At 36.1% G+C, this 18,451-nt stretch overlaps 1 protein-coding gene across 1 annotated transcript in view; it reads right to left on the bottom strand.

Annotated features, from left to right (window-relative positions):
- Nucleotides 1-18,451, bottom strand: part of BIRC6 (baculoviral IAP repeat containing 6) — a 172,866-nt gene that overhangs the window by 37,203 nt on the left and 117,212 nt on the right. Inside the window, exon 65 of the mRNA XM_026844602.1 lies at nt 18,272-18,440. Coding sequence (XP_026700403.1) covers nt 18,272-18,440 — 169 coding nt within the window. The remainder of the gene's footprint in view (nt 1-18,271; nt 18,441-18,451) is intronic.

The raw sequence follows: 18,451 nt of genomic DNA, 5'->3' as shown, positions 1-18,451 counted from the left end.
CATGTTTGGCCAGGACAAACATCTCTGTGCCCAAGACTTCTAGAATAAGAGAATTTGCACCTTCTGTGTGCAGCCTCCTGAAATTTCCTGCATCACTTAATAAAATGGATCATCTTCCATGGTGTTACAGTATAACAATAAAGACTAATTAAAAAAAAAGAGAAAATATTATTTTGTTAACGAGCGGTACTATCTTGAAGTTGTCCTCTAGAGTGGATGGGAAGATATAAATACTATTTAAAAAAGCTAGAGTTTGCATGTTGGAATAATCTACCAGAGATTAACTCTTTTTCTAGACTACTCCTCCATCCACAGAGATCCATTTCCTTTGACTTGTACTCAGTATTATGAACACTTTCAGAGAAGAGTAGGAAAGGAAATACTATGAATGGGAAGTGTCTGCATAAGTGTCTGGGAAATGCCAGATATATTTACATGATTTTATTTTCAAAAACAGGAGAGAAAAGAACATAAAAGAAATAAAAGAGACTATTACCGCCCATAATAATGAAGACTTATCATTTGACCAAACAAGTGAGATTTTTAACTGCTGAAAACAAAAGCCATCCCTCACTTCAATGTTTCAGTAAGTTCATCTTTAAATGCATGCCGAGCTACACACCTCAGCTGACAAAACTCTTCCCAGAAAATACAGTGAGCTCACTCTTAGGAAAGGCAAAATAAAAATGTCTAGAACTAACCATGGCAATCTGCTCTGTACATGAACAGAAAGAAAGGTATTGCTAGTTTGTTTGGTCAAGAAATTTCTAGCAGCTTATCCAATCATGCTGTCATTAATTGATAAAGCCACTATAATGGAAAAAAGACAAAAAAATTGAAAACGCATTACTTGCAATCCTTCCAGGAGTCTCTCGTGTCTACCAGTAAAACAAATGGTTACTGCATCTTTAGCAACAAGGACCAGGAAAGCATGAGAGGTTTTTTTTAAAAAAGAAAGAAGCAGATTTTACATGTCTGTGATAATATATGGAACCATAGGACATCTATAGGCCACATTCTCCTCTGATGTCATATTCTCTTCTCAAAAAAGACTGGGTCTGTTGGTGATGAGAGGCATAATTTTAAAAATTAATTCTTAATGCCTCCAGTAAAATCTGTGAATGTTTGTAGCATGTGGTGTTGCACAGCAATCTATTCCAGACTCCCAGCACTCATTCCCAACCATGAGTACCAAGTCTAAATGAAACCACTTGAGATTTACTGTCTGACTAAAATAAGAAAAAATGAGAGGCCCAATAATATTTACTCTGGAAATTTTGAAAGATGCAATGTGGTATCTCAAGTTTTAAACAGCCTGCTGAACATCTTTACCAACTACACTCAGAGAGGTAACCAGTCTAGTTCTTAAAGACTCCCAGTCTTGTCCTACAAGCAGGAATACAGCTGCCAGTGTTGGCTTTCAATTAATGAAGGGAAAAAAGGAACTCCTGGATGAAACACTCATGGGCCTTCGCAATTGGATAAATGGATCAGGAAAGCTTAAGGATAAGCTCCCTACACTTTAAACGAGACAGAGGCTTTACTGCCTTGAGCCTTGAACAGTCACGTCAGTGACCTGTACTGTTTTCTGGAAATCAAACAGCTATCACAAGATGGTGACAACCTATTGGCGGAGGGAATTTCATGGACCAAACCTAAACACTTTTCTGAAGACAATAGCCCCTATCTTTTATTTCTCAAGTGAATAATTCAAAAATAAACACACAGAAACTAACTTCAGGAATGAAATGTACACCAGCTGCATCTCATATATGATTTGTTAGCTTCTACACATCCTTGAATCAAGGATCAGCATTTAACTGCATTTCTTCTGAGAGCTTATTAAAAAAGGTAACTTATCTGTGGGAGGCAGGAAGGCAAACACCACAGTTTAGATTCTTTTTACGTAAAACTTATTACACAGTGGAGTGCAAGGCATCAAGGTCTGTCAGAAATTAAAATGAATGAATGAATAAATAAATAAATAAATAAATAAATAACCCATCTCACATAAGTACCAGAAGAGTGATGTCTAAGTGGATCCAAAGGGGAATTGTAAAAAAATTACAGGACCTTGGCAGGCAAATACAGATACATAAGCAGTCTGTTGCTTATGCTTTCAGGACACTCATACCATCTTGTAACCACAGAGGTCCAGAACTTCTCCAGATGAGAAAGAATCCGTGTTTACTTATGTTTTCAGGACTGTCCTGTAAAACACCTTCAGTGGCTTAGTCATAATTTGGAAAATTTTCTGTGATTTAAGGCTCATAAAGACAAACAAAAAACCCCACCCCACTCTTTAATTCCAGAGTAGTCTTTCTGAAAAGTACTCTGTATTATTTAGGCAGCAGGACAAAGAATATAAGTGAGAAGCAGGAGAAGGAAGAACAAGGTGAGATGCAAGAAGTCCAACTGAAATCTAGCCTTTACCCCTCCTATTTCTTACCTGATAATTTCTTGACTAACTTTCCCTTAAAACTCCCTTCCTTCTGGGAAGTCTAACATGCACTTTAATTTACTGTGATCAAGGGAGTGGGGCCAGAGGTTACAAGCTAGTCTGAAGTATAGTCTGTACCTGCAGCTGCAAAATCCACCGCCAGCTCTCCAGTTAATGGATTTATGTTTAAAAGTAATCTAAAACAATGTGCAGTAGAGAAAGCGATAAAGACTAAAGGAGAAGTTTCTCTCAGTGGTCTTCGCTAAATAATGATTTGCTGAAAAAAATATTTCTATTAGCTCTTTGAAGTAAACTTCAGTCTTCAGAGGATCAAGTGCTTTATCTGCCATGCAGTCCAGCACCCAATTACAAACAATACCTAAGCTGCTTCATTCTTCATAACAACTAGGTTCTTAATTCTCAAAGATCTCCATACCATGATGTTTCAATACATAATTAGTAACTACTTCCTATAAATTGCAAGAAACTTCTGCAACACAATAGAGCTACAAGTACAAATCTACAACTCGTTCTTTCATAAATGTATTATTAACCACTCAGATAATAGGTTTTGACATTTAAAAAAAATTCTACTAACAGTCTGCTACTTTAAATGCTTTGAAACTATAATAAGCATATATATTCATAGTCTTTTGCAATAGAAAATAGATTTCATGAGATAATAATTTCATCATCTTATTCCAAAACTATTTCCAATTAAAGATGACAAATAGAAGAAAAAAAATGTGGCAAAAGGTGCTAGGATGGTGGTATCTTCTAGGTTTGTTTTGTTTTTTCAGATCAGTCATCTGGAAAGTTATATGGAAAGATTTGTTCTTTCTCACAAGGCAAGATTCTTTAAGGGCTTTGGAGAAAGAGGAATTTTAGTACTGCTCTTCTCTGAGAGCCACTAGGATCAGTTCTCACTACTCTCCTTCCCTTTGCTTGCCCAGTAAGGACCTAATATTCAATTAATGGACTCCTCTAACACAACAGAATTTATCATGATGACAGCTCAAAAACCTGATACTTGAAAGCCCTAATACCCCTCCAGAAGCATGCAGCCTATACTCAAACCAATGAGAAGAAACAGTCCCATGTACCTGCTGTCTTTGACCTCTTGAGCTGCAGAGAACAGCACTGAATCATGACTAAAGCATTTTAAAAGTTACTAACCTCTTTTTACAGGTGCAACACCCATACAAGAGATTCTTTTTGACACCAGTGAACAAGAGAAAAATGAAGATTGCCTGATATTCCATGTAAGGCCAGAGACTGAAGAAGAGAAAAAAACTTCTTACATTTTTTCCATCATTCCCTTCCACCATATCCAGAAGGTAGCCACACTCAGTTGGGGCTGAAACCCTCAGCTCTAGCTCAGGAACATTCATCAGTCACCAACTTCTGATTTGCTTCAGTTCATCAAGAGTGATTAAGTTCCCTCAAAACAAACAATGTGACATGTAACTCAACACCCTCCAAAGGCAGATTGGCTCAGTTTTTTCCTAAACTACTACTCAACTATCAAACTTGCCACTTTTCTTGACAAAATACCAGTGTGTATTCTGACTGTATTCACAGGCAACAGAGCAGTGGTCGAGCTTGACCAGTCTTCAGAGAAGCTGGTGTCAAAAGGGGTGTGGCAGAAGAACCTGTACTACTCTATGCCCATTAAACTGATTTCTTAACACCGATTTAAAGAAAGTGTGAGAGACTGGAGTAGGTAAATTTCTGCTAAGTGAAGACTGACAGGTGGGAAAAAACTCGAGGAACTTCCGTAGTTACAAGAAAATTCTGAATCTTTCCAAGCATATTCTGGATTAGTAACTAGGTTACAAAATCAGGAAAAAAGCCCAAACAATAGCCAAAAGACATTGCAACTCCTCAATCAAGAGGAAAACAAGATGTAGACACATAGTTCAAGTGTCAAAAATTCAATGCTGTCAAAAGTCAATGCTGAGATGAAACACATCAAAGAGGTGTGAATGAAGAAATCTAAAAGTAACTTGTGTTGCTACAGATGAAGAGTATGAGTTCTTCCTCTTTTTTCAATGGAAGAGTAAAAAAATAGTTTGAGACCTGGTTCAAACTGGCTATGCCCATCAATACTGACTCAAGGGCATCACACACCAATCTCTATCATAAAAAATAGGCTAACAGCTCCCACAAAGAAACAGAAGCTGTGATTAGTTCTCGGGAGAGAGAGAGAAAAAAAAAAAAAAAAAGAAGAAGAAAACACCTAAGTAAGAAGAGTAAGAAGAAAGGAACGTAGATATCCGCTTCTCAGTTATGCTAAGTGAACCAGTTCATCTTAATTTATGCATACTATTGCATCTCCCAACAGACACAGCTTTGCTCTGCTGTTCTGCAATTTAACTGAAACAGTGTCAGATCTCATAAAAAGAAGTTTGTGGAGGCTGTCAGAGAAGAAAATTAGAACGCATCACCTACAGGATGCATGTGCTACTATATTTCATGTAGTTTCCTACATCTTAGGGAAAATGCAGAATAACTACAAGGGAAAACAGTCTTCATGGACAACTGATGTATGAATGATCTTTTGGATTTCATTACAGCATTTTAACCTAAAGAGATTTTTAAGTCTAGACAGCTCTTTACATTTCTCTTTCCATTTTCTCCTTCAAATCTTCCTTTACACTCTGCTTTAACCTGCAACCTTCTTCAGAGCATTTCCTCTCTATAAGGGCAAACAGTATCTGACTCAAAACATGCTGTTTTAATGAAAAAATACAGCATATCGAATAATCTTAGCATACGTGAAAATAACATTATATATAATCCATAAAAATACATGAGAAAAAAGAAAACTTACTCTTTGGTTAAACATACTTCTGTACGTTCCTTTTGTAAAAGTGATGTTCTGGGTGTACTACATTATGCATAGCAGTAGCATATACTAGGGTAATAATCATCTAAGGATCAAGACTGCAAATTCTTGGATTTATACCACTGAGTTTTTACAAGATAGCCTGGCAACTTCCTCTTGAAGTATGAATATCCTTAAAATATGACATACATTTATATTGCCTAAGGTCTATTCCCATGCAGTACAAATGCTTAAACATCAGCAGTAATGAACTGAATGACCTCTAATCAACAGAATTTGTTCTGCTCTTGGGATGCTACATAAATCAGTTAGTAAGACTTTGGCAACTTCTTCATAAGTGCTTGAAAGCTCTGCCTAGATGGAAGTAACAGAATTAAATTTAGGATCTTTTTGGATACTAGGGTCCAAACGCAAATACTATGTAACCATGTAACGTTCACCCCAAACCAGATGGTTTTATTACTGACGTATAAAATGTACTCCCAGACCCTAATGCTATTTTACACAAAATGTAAAACCTCCCTATCTTTCCAAATATCATCAAATATTACAGATAAATTGAGGCCTTTTCAAAACAACCTATATCACTCATCTCACTCATGAGAAATCTCGCACAAAATTTTCTCTTCATACTGGAGATGCATCATAGCCATAAGGAAGTTATTTGCAAATACCGGCTTCCACTCAGCCTGGATAAATGCCTTAAGTTTCCTATAACTGAGAAATGTTAAGCGTGACAACCTCACTTTTTTTCTTCCCAAACAGCAACTCTTTGCCAGCACTGACAGCTTAAGCAGCTACTGCCCCATCCCTTTTACTGTGCTGCGCTAGAGATTTCTTTTCGGCTGGGTCTGCTTTCCAAACCAGTTCATGGCATGTCTGCCCAGACACGCATATCAATACAATGGAAGGATGGGAGGGGAGAAAATACAACAAACTAAGTTCCACAGTAAACGTCGGATCCGAAACACGGTGTGCAGGTGGTATTGCTCCCCCTTGAATGCATGCAGAGGGAGCCCAGAGAGATTTTTCCCTTGGGTTCCCCTTATCCACCAAAGTTCCAGTTGCATCACAGCTAGGAAAATGGCAGAACGCTATGAGACCTCAACCATGGCAAAAAACAGGCCAAGAAATATTTTGTGAATCTTTTGCTGCTCTCTGTGGATACATCTTAATTGGCTGGTTATCCTGCAGTGGAGCTGCTTAATTTACTTTATTGTCGCTATTTATACTTGATAATATTGCAAGAAATTCTTCTGCTGACGTTGAATCTTTATACCTAGTTGTGTTGACAAGGTGACATATTCCTATCCTCCAAATACGTCATTCATCTTTAAATAAAAGATGCACATTGCACAATTTCTTCCCTTTCAGAAAGGAAAGTGTTTGATTTTTAACATGTGAGGGTTAATATAGGACAATGGCTTGATACACTCCATTATTGCTAGGTGCTCTCAGCAATGTGAATGGTCAGCATACACAGGTGAAAATTTCCCCATCTTTGAATATATGAATTGATCTAAATCAATACAAAAACACGTTCAAGATACATAGACAGAAAATGATTCCAGGAAAGAGTGAAGTTACAGCAGCCTTTTCAGAGTAAGTGAAGAGCTTAAAAGGAAAGACAAAATACATTCCAGTATATGTATGTGAAGGAAGCTATGATGGAGAGATTTAACCTAATTACTTAATTCTTCTAGAGTCAAGCAGTTTCAATGAGGCAACATTACTTTCAGGATAAAGGGCAAACCATGCATAAGTACCATACAACTCATGGTACTTCAAACATGGTATTTACCATTAAAATAATGCACATATAAAATATGTAAATATGTATATAAAATATGTAGTTTTGTCCATTACTAAGAAACCAACAGATATACTTAGACATTTCAGAAAAAAATGAGAAAAAAATTAACATGTAAGTAAATTAATTTGAAAATGAAAGTATTTAAAGCAATGATTTTACCCTCTTTTGCTTTCTCACAAAAAGATTACTGAAAACTGAATTTCAAACAATGCCTTGTAGTTTCTAAAATATGCTGTTCTGGAAAATGATCAAGGTTTCCAGTTAACATTTCTACTGTTTGAATTCAATGCAATTAATTATCTTTTGATTTTTCATATGCATAAGCCTGTGTACTTTCAAATTCTGAATTGCTGGATATTGTATTTTTTTTTTAAATAAGTTTTCCAGTATATGTAAATTATAGTGCCTTCATATCAAGATGCTATGATATACCAATGAAAACACACTGCATTGATAGCATTCATAGAAAGTGACTGAATAAAATTATTTGTAACACAGATACTTTTAGAGGTTATTAAATTGTTGCGCTTTATGTGAAGAGACTTCGAAGAGGGGAATACTTTGCAAAGTTCCCTCCCCTTTCCAATAAGGCAGGCAAAAAAATACCCCTCTGATTTACCTAGGAAAAACTGAGTTACTTCTTTCTATGAAATCATAAACAGGAATATTTTTCTTTAAGTCTGTGTTTTCATTAATTACACGCTAACCTGCATTCTTTAGGTAGCAAACAAAAAGAAGAAAAGCGTTAGAAGTAGTATTTCCCATAGAAACAATTGCCTGTCAAACAAAGCATAAAAAGACAAAAGGCAGAAACACTGTTTCAGCTTGAATGCCTTAATGTCACCATTTGTCACGCAGCACTTCCTCCAAAAACCCCGAAGTACAGTTAACTCTACTCCTGTTTACATCACACACTTCCTCCACTGGTACAGGATTAAAATGTGCAGGGCCTGACAATGAAACAGCAGAGGCATCGCACATTGTTATGCAACTCACTGTCTGCAAGGGTGGCTCGTAGCTCCTTCTTTATTCAGCAAGTGCCAAGTGCATGTTTAATCAATGTCACAGCTCACCACCGTGTGCAGCTAAAGCCACTGTCATTCCTCTCTTCAGATGTGCCTGGCTAAGTTATGCAATGCTCTGAAGAATACCTTGCCATTCTTTCCAGAGGCTCTGAATGCAGGTGTGAGACAGCGTTCACACTACTGCCACTAAGGCAGACTTCTTTTCATCCTTTTCCAGGCTGGACTAAAATTACATAGTGTGACTGCACGTACTTCGCTGCATTTGGAATTACAGCATGTCAACGTGAGAAAGCCTCTTCAGACGGCTGCCACAAAGAGTAAATCAAAGGCTGGGTTTTTCTGAAGTCTTAATAAATAACTAAGCGTAACTGAATAAAACCAGGAGCTGTTTGTTTTTTTGGTTGTTTTCTTTTTTTTTTTTTTTTTTTTTTTAAAGACAAAACTGAACAGCATGCATTTCATTGCTCTGCATCATCTGAGGAAAAAAAATCCTCAATTTTAATGAGAATTAGTCAACAGCGAGGATTGGTACCAGAAAAGGTTTTACTGTTTTTAGACTACACTTGCTTTAATGGATTACTGAGAGAGGAGGCCAGACATTTGGAAGATTCTGTAACATTATCATCCTCACCGATAAACTTCTTCATCAAGGAACTGTTCATGCTCCTATCTGGTCTGTCTCAGTGAGGACAGCAGCCCCTTCATGAAGATAAAAGCCTGGCTTGCCACTGAATCGACGAGTAAGAAGCATGTCTGATGACATTTTATTCCTGATGCAATGTAGGGTAAGAAAAAAATTTTTTTTTAAACCTTTCTGTGAGATATGCTCTGAGCTGATGGTTTTAATTAGACTCACAGCAGAAATACGTTTATCTCCAATGATTAAAGATGTTTGCAGGAGAGAAAAATGCTATTGCACCATAAAATCTGATTGCAAATCTTCAGTAAATTGGGATTATCTGAACTAGTGGAAATCCCAATCAAATTTTGGTTTAATGTTAGAAATTTTGGATCAATAAGGCTAAAACAGCATAACAGATTCTATGCAATATCGACATCTCAGACACCAATGAACATAATTTGACACAAAGTAGGTTTCTAGAGGATATCTGACTACAAATTAAGAGTCCAAGAGCAGCTAAGTAATAGAGACGACCTGTCAACTTCACTTTTGCAACAAAAAAGGTAATAAATCATACACGCATCTATAAATATCTATCTTAAATCCTTATAGTGCATAGAATTTTGTTACAATAAAGTACTACTGTCCTTTGGCAAAAATAAACATATATAATAACAACAACAACCTTTATATATGAAGAGACAGACATTTTCTGTTAAATGTTTACTGTTTCATGGATGTCCAAAAGCTGATCTATTAAACAAGTAAAAGGATAAGATCTCACCTGCAATTGCCAGTTTAGGGCTCACTGGTCAAAAAAAAGACTGGGATACTATAATTGAGGAGGCATATTTTCCTTGATCAAAAATAGTAGACATGAATATTCCCAACTGTTTTTGTCCTGTAATAGTTAAATATTTAACAGCTGAAAATTCACATAATGTCCCCAGGCATTTCAGAGTATCTGACAATGCTCACATACCTGCTTTCATCAATTTTGATGTTTCGTAAGGAAACAAAATAGCTGTCTGAAGACAAATTTTATATTTCTTTTATAATAAAGCATATTAATTGGTTTGAAGCATCAAGCTATTTTTCACTCCTCCTATCAAATCTGCACCTACGGAGCAATTACTTTTAATATGGACATGTTCATACAAAAAGAAAATAAAGAGGGATACATCTCAGTAAATACAGCATTAAGAAATATTGTGTAAAGAAGTACAGAATTTAAAAGATCAAGCTTGCATGTTTGTCAGACCAGATTTACCATTTGCTTTCTTTCTTCTAGCTAGCTGCCAGAATACTGGTGAAGATATTTGCAGGAAAAATGGGGACCTCTGCCATCACAACACTGGAAGATGTAAAAAGGCAAGAGGAGAAAGAGGAAAAAGAAGAATCTGTTTTAGCACTGCTTGGGATTATTGGAACTGTGCTCAATTTATTTGTTATCGTTTTTGTGTACATCTACACTACACTTTGATGACATTTTTGAACAGCACACAGTGCAAAGACCAGAGATGGTAAGAATGATTTCTAGATTTAAAGCAAAAAACCCCACTGTCTGAAAAGATTATCAAAAACATTCCAGAGCAAAGTGGCTAAAGGCACTGCATCAATGACTGCTAAATGTATCTGCGAGCCCAGCTAGGGTGCTAAATTACGTAAATGAAGGCAGATGATATTCAACTTATCATTGATAACAGATGAAATACAAATAGCAGAAACAGAGATGGCACTGTTTTACTCCCAGCAAACATGCAAGACACAGGAAATGTAAGCAAACACTGAAAACAATGAGAACATAGAGATTAAATATATAAATACATATAAGCAAGCCCCATGATGCTTTTGATGGTTTTGTGCAATATGTCTCTCCATAGCTGAGACCAGAAAACAGACAAAAAGGTTTTATTTTTAGATCACCATAATTTAGGCTTATAACTTACACTAATGTATAAGTGTGGAAACAGGAACTGTTATACCAAAAATTGTAATATTATAAATAAAATTTTAACTATTGACTATATTCTGCAGCATTTTTGCTAGTCTTGTGGAAAGCTAAAAAAGGTTACATTTTCTTGCCTTTACTGAACCTGTATTTGAAATCATCATGCTATACTGTGTGCTTTTCTAATTAAAAATCCTTTGAAGTGGTGTGAAAAAATAAAGAATAGTTTCAGTACTTCTTTTAAGTAATATTAATAATTACAGTGACACACTAATACATATTCTCCAAATGAAAAAAAGTCTTGCTACATTTTCTATATCACCATTTTAGAATGTGTTTAACATAAGTCAAATATAAATTTCATGTTTTCACCCGGATGCTTATTTTCAGGTAAAATAAAACTTATCACACAGGGATTTGTGGTGTTGTATGGAAAACCAGTTTAATAATCTTTGCCCAGAAGGGTGTACTCTCTCCTTCTGGAAAAGGTCCCGAAGACATTTTCTATTTTTGTACCGTTTATGATTGAGGCCTAGAATTGCAACTCTTATGCATACTTCATGGAATATGTAATTAGACTTCTGAAATTGAAACTATTTCCATGTTCTAAATTAAACCTATGTATGTCTTTGAATTAGATTCAAAGCTGCAGACAGTATGAGATCATATATTCATGTATACAAAAACTTATATCTCACATGTATCTTCTAATAGAAAAGCTACTTTTGAGAGCTTATGATGAAAAACACAGTAGAAAAAACACACCAAAAAAAGAGAAACACTGATTTAAATAAATATTGTTCTTAATATTACATGTGCCACAGAGGAGCAACGGAGGAGCTACAGTTCTGAAAATCAGCTCAGTTCCTTCTCCTAGGCTGCAAAGCTACATCCAGCCCTTCCATAAAATGACAAGCAAAGAAATACATCCCTCGTATAGGTGATAGCTTATTACTGTATAGAACTTCATAACTGCTAAACCAACTGAGCCTTTGGAAGTCACTTTAAAACAAGCACATGCATAAAATAAGGTCAAGGATCTAGAACAGAACGAATTTGGCAATGATATTTCAGTCAGCTCCAGAAACTACGCTGTAACACTATTTATGGATGAAAGAGGTGGAATACGATATATTCTGGTTTTGCAACTCTGGGTCAATACTGGATCACCAGAAGAAACGATAAACAGAGCTGGGGCTGCACTGGAAGGAAGCATGGACAGACAAGAAAACCTACTCACTGTCCATAGTCTACAGCAAGTCTCTAGTGTTGTATACTCATTTGCAGTATATGAAGCACCAAAGCATTCTGTACAAATAAGCTACATTCTTATGCAGGTTATTCATGTATATTTAAACTGTAGAAGAAAGTCAATACATCATTAAATTTTTCAATGTACTACTTATATCTACATACTTATGGATATTATTGCATTAATCTCATAATACAAAGATATTTGAGATGGGTCTTAAAATGAGAGGTTACAAGAACCTGAAAACTGAACAGAAATATGAAAGTCAGGTAGAAATTACCGCTGTTTATTTTGATCCTGAAGTTATTTAAAACTTGTAAATTCTGTGAAATAAAAAACCCAGTTTTATTTCATATTATTTCAGTGGATAGCTCTCTTCTCAAAATTGTAAATCAACTAGTACTCCAACACTGGAGTGCGATACTGCACTTTTTTTTGTAAACACTTCCAACAGCAATACACATAAAAAGCAATCCCGAAGTTATAACCAAACATGGCAAAGGTTCAGCATCTTTCTCTTACCAATGAGTGAGTTCATTAACATTAATGAAAACTAGTGGAACTTTTTATTTCAGTAATTATGTACTGTCTATATAAACTGCCATTGTACTTCTAATTTCAATTATAGCAAAAGGCTTTGACCCTCTGAAGGAAGGCACAGGGTAATAATACCATTAGAGACTGCCTCGACATACAAGTTATATTTTGTTTTAAAACAGAAAGCTAATATCCTCTCTTAACAGGTAATACTTGTGCTCTATACTCATGTGGACCTAATTCTAGCTTTAGTTAAATGAACTCCAGTATACAGCTCTGGTGCTTATACGTTTAATCTGATATACGCATAAGAATCTCAACAACAAGAAATATCTTAACAGCAACTACCTGTTATTGGACACAGTAAAAAGTCAACAGTCTAGGCAAAAGCAGACTTTCATGATTCAACATTTACACTGCAGTAGCACCTTCACACCTTCAGCAATGCATGACTGAAGATGTAGTACTCTTAGCTGAATGAGCTCAGTGTACCAACTTCAGAGATCATTAAGGGAACACAAGCTTCCTAAAGTACTCAGCCTACTCAGTCCAGCAGAACCAGACTGCTTTGAAAAAAGTAAAGCAACACCATATAATGCCTTGAGAATAAGTATGATTAATTGAAAAGAAATATTCTAACTTCAACAGGCAGTCTAATGTAGTTCAAGCTCTGAGGTAAGGAGGCGAGGCCTGAAAAGTATAACTTTAATGGACTCAACTAACAAAGGTATATCAAAAGAGCCACAAAAAAGAACTCAGCAAGTTCACCTTCAACAGATTTGTCCATAGCATTTACTGCATAAGGCTCTCAATGAGGTATTTGGCAGCAGGATAAAGCAGCACAACTGTTAATGAATCCACAAGTCCAGGGTGCGACAGTACTTGGTAAACTATGAAAGGTGCATTAAAAGCAAATATAGGACTCTTACCAAGTGGAATATGCTGGTCCGTAAACACAAACCTTTTAGTAAAGCCCTCACATAGAAATGTACCATCTCTTCTCAGCAGTCAAACCAAGGCAGAATGTGCTAATCTAACATTGCAAGCTATGCTAACCACATCACATGAAGTCCTTGTCCACCAAAGAAGGAAGGGTAGCTAAGAGAGCTGAGAGGGGAGCATGCAAGAAAACCCCAGCTAAAATCACAGTATCAACTGCTTCCTGTAAGCCTGGGAATTTAAGCAGGATTCTGCAACTTGCTATGAGGTCTGTCTTCCAAGGAAGAGGTAGTACCAAACCTCTCTACCTCTTTGGCTTTAAACAAGATTAAGTCATCTCAGTTTGCTAGATACTAGTTCAGGGGCAAACCAGCACAACTATACCGTTAAGCAAGAAGAGTCTACCTAACATTGTGGTATGACTGATAAATGCCAACTCCACCGGGCTTTTTACTTTCCAAACCCATAATAAAACACAGTCCCTGTCCTAAACGTCACTTGATTTTCTTTGTTTCATGATTCCCTTCCACTGTGTTCCCTCTATAAACCTTGGTAGCTACAAAGGCTACAATTAATACTGCTTTCTTTTCTCCCACTTGTAAATACTAGCTTGTATTAGTCTTAATAAACCTAGGTTCATCAGTCAAATAACTTCTATCAGCAAAATCTAGACCTTCAAGACGGTCATGTACTCCAGCTAGAATCTGTAGTCACATTTGCTGGTAATCTGTTGTTGCACAGTGAAAATTTTATTGTTTTGTTCAACGAGAGAAGTGTTCACATATTTGAAAGAATTCCTACAGCAGTAATTCTTTCAAATGAAATGTGCCATATACAAGACAACAGTGAAAAGGTTTTACATGACAGCTTTCGGCGTGAAATGTGCATAAATGCGTGGTAATGAATACCTGCTAGATGTTCCATGATACAGAAGAACAACAACAATTTTACAAATGTAAACATGAACTGAGTCCTCAGGAATAAACACAAGTGTTTATATCTCAACATGTTACAGAGATAAACATTTTTCATTTATAAAATGAAAGATAATAAAAGCCACAGTAATGCCATAACAAGATATGAAGCAAACACAGGAAAAAAATGATCAAGAAATGGGGTGAGGATTACAACAGCTATAGCTCCTTGTGACTAGGGCTATGATCTATCTTCCATAATAAGGAAAGTCCTTCATAGACAGATAAACCTTCCTTCTCTAGAAGAAAAAAGCAATTATGGAAAGTCATGAAAGTGGTCAGTTCACAATTTTCAAGGACTTCACAGTCACCTTGCTCTGATGCGGATGAAGCTGCAGAATGTGTCAGAGCTATCTGGTTTGCAATGATCTGCTTCAAGGTGAGCTTTCTAAAAGACTAAATGATATGTGAGCACTCCTTATCTGATCAATATTCCTTTTATCTAGAACAATCTATTCCACGTATGTTTTGGGCAAATTAAGCAAGGATACCAAAAGCAATATTTAAGCAATAAAAACCCCAGATAAATTTCTAACAGTGACATAGGCCAATTTTATATTCTGATACTGGAACTGTTCAAGAATTTTGCCAAAACAACTTTATAAGCAGGATGTATCATACTTGTAGCTAACTGAACATGTGTAAACAAAATATAAAATTCTCCTCAATACCAAAATATTTACTATCTTGTATCACCACAGTGGTATCAGCCTACTGTGCAATAAAGGGAAAGAACACACTCGCAGCTTCATCGCACATATTGCTTATAAAGAAAATTTTTTCTAAATAATTTTACGCATATAGTTGCTCTATATGTTAAGATCACTGTTACTGCAGCCATTAACAACAAAACCTAAAATCTAGTAGAAGAATACCTCCACCATAAAGGTAACCTTTAACTGGTCCCACCAGCATCCATTCAAGTCTGAGAAAGTTATTGTTACTAAAAACTGCTATTTTCTGTCAGCATTGTGCTGGGTACAGCTTGTTCCTGCTGGGGTGCCAGAACCTGGTAACACTATTAGTATTCTGCATGCAGTGTCCTAATTTCTCAGTCCAGCATATTACAGGAAGAACACAGTTACCCGCTTCTTCCACATGAAAGTACCTTTTGACAGCAGAAAATTACAGTACCATGGCCATGAGTGTTACTACTAATGCTGTTCCCTTTCCTACTCCCCCTGGGTAGGCATTTAGACCTACTGGAGGGGAGATAGTATTCAAGATAGAGAAGCCTAAAATTAGATCAAGTCTAACAGGAAAGACTCAAATATGTTCTACTACCTTGCATTGTTTTTTGAGGTTTTTAAAAAATAAAACTAATTTTAAAAAAATGTTGCTTCCACATTTGAAATGTTTCAACTATAAACACACTGTATCAGAGCTTAACATAGCCCCAGAGGTTCTCAACCTCTGTCTCTTTTGCAACAGCCAGACTGTTAGCTATGTCTCATGACACTCTGTCAGTGACACCAAGAACCCCAGCACCACCTTCAACTCACACTCATTAATGTGAACATTATCTATCTGCTTCTGAACTAAACAGTAACTACTGCACTGGAATTATGCCTGGCTATCACTAAGACAAACTGTTTTCAGGGATTCCTTTCAAACTAAATGCATCTGACTCAAATATTAATGAAGAGATTCTTACCAGAAGTCATCCTTTTTGCACGTTTCATACTGATATCCTATTACGTTTTCAGAGACAAGCCTGACTGATATAAACCTGAATTTTTAAAAAAAATTTTAAATCCAGAAGAACATTGTTAATTATAGTTTTATGTACAGACTTTTGAACAAATACAGCAGGAAACACTGAAGACGCACAAAAACCTTCAGAGTTCTAAATGCCAAAGGAAACAACCTCATTATTTGTGAATTTGTAATCGGAAGAGCAGGTAACAGCTTTTTTCCGAAAAGCAAGGTTTTGCTCTGCTTTAATACAGCTGAGCTGTTACATTAAGAGCTATACATCCATTTATGAAAAAGCAGGAAGCATCTGCTTAGTTCACTCTCTACTAATTGTTAATTCACAAGCACATTTCAACATCCCCTGCCAACCACAAACAACAGTAGTCCAGCAGTGGAAGACATAACTAAAATGAACATTTCTCACTAAAACTTTGCTTTTTCTTTGTACTTTGGGAAAACAAATGGTCCCTGAAAGCCAAACTAGTTTGAACTTCTTGCCATCAATCACATACCTCATCTCTCCTATCAGTATCTGACTGTTCTTCCCCAGTTAAAGGTGACTTATACAGACAGATATGTTTTTCTATTGAAAACAGCAAAAAAGCAATTTCAGCAGCTGCAATTCATCTACAACGCAGAACCAACAGCTTCATCCTTTAGATAACATTTTTGCCAGGTCTTTCCCTGATTTTTCCTTTCTACCTCAACAAAGAATTTATGAGTATCTGTTAGAACAATTACTTTATTGTTTCACTTTATCACTTACTTTATTGTTTTACATTATATTTTCACTTGCAATAATGAGCCTGGTGTACAAGCTACATAGTTCATTTTCCTCACTGTAATATGTGCAAAACAGAACTAACAAATTCTTTGCAAGATTAGGGAGATGTGTCAAACTGCAGACTGGCAAGTGAAACATCTTTGTATTTTTATTAGGCCCCAGCAGACTTTTTGAACTACTTCCAGTCCATCATACAAGATTATGTAATGCTCTAGTTACTACAGATTAAAAAGCCACGTCTTGTTTTAGCCATGTTCTTGTTTTAGTCCTATGTAACTTTGTAAAGACTTAAGACATGGATGATCCTCTTTTACCTCTGAGATAAAATATACTCTGTAATTAAACAGGAAGGTATGACATTGTTTCAAGAGATTCACATCACCACACCGTACAACTGGCATCCAAAAGAACTGCAGTAATGTGATGTTTACCAGTTACTCCAAAAATAGGGCAGGCAAAATAAGGTCCAAAACCAAATTTTTTCAGATTGGGAACAACTCCTGCTACTTAAGGATTAAATCCATCTTTACAAACAAAGCAACTCAACAAAAATCCAACCTGAGGCTCAGTGAGTGTTTAAAAACTTCAAAATTGACAGTTATCTAAAGAAAAAGTGCTTATCAGTATCTTCATACTAAAGCCTGTCATCTAGTGAGACTGAACCACAAAACTAAAGTCTGCTGGTTTTGCCATTAGTTCCACACTGGCATAAGCTTAACTCATACTGCTTGACACTACATCTTGTACAACTGAAACTGTTTCCACAGCAAGGCACAACATGCTGGACGAAAACTACCAAAACATCTTTGTTTTAAAATTATGAGTAGAAATGTGATGACAACACGTAACTCATTTGTTTTTCCTTTAAAAATCCCAAACAATTTTGTTGTTCCCATATATCTGAAATATTTTGCAGTTTTGACAAGAGGCTTATTTTTGTACTTCCTAAATAAAGCAGAAAAAGCTCTGGTCAAATTAAGAGTATTTCCCTAGTATGTGCAACATTTACCAACTTCAGGCACATACTTGCTCAATTTTCTTACAAAATGAACATTTTATTTCACAGTAAGATTCGTTATCTTGTATAAATTAAGTCTCCATGTAACTTCTGTAGAACTAAAATGTAAACTTTTCAGATGGAAATACTATTTTCCTGTTAGTTTCAACAGTTTAAGAAATAAATTTCAGATTTTAAAAAGAGATTCTAACAACAAAGTTTAAGCTCTTACAATAAATGAGTATTTCAATGAACACTAACATTTTGTTTTCTAAGGGTTAGGTGATTGTTCCATTCTAAATTGGCAAACGTAATGAAACAACCTACTGTTTACATAAAAATTTATTTATCAGAAGTAAGCCAACTTTTGATTTAGGAGACAATGGCACATTACCTGAATCGTTGCGGAGGTATGACGACATTGCTGGAATGAGGCAAGACTGACTGAGTAGCTCTAGAAGAACGGATGGAAGAGCACTGCTGTTTTGTCCTCTACCCTCATGGCTAGTTTGGGTCTCTCCGTTTGATGTACTCCCTGCAGGATTTATGTAACTGGCAAGAACCTGAAATACAC

Source organism: Athene cunicularia (assembly GCF_003259725.1).
Source record: "Athene cunicularia isolate RWA chromosome 3 unlocalized genomic scaffold, athCun1 chr3_part1, whole genome shotgun sequence".
Classification (NCBI taxonomy): Eukaryota; Metazoa; Chordata; class Aves; order Strigiformes; family Strigidae; genus Athene; species Athene cunicularia.
Note: the sequence above shows the minus strand (reverse complement) of the source record. Positions and strands in the feature narration are given on the sequence as shown.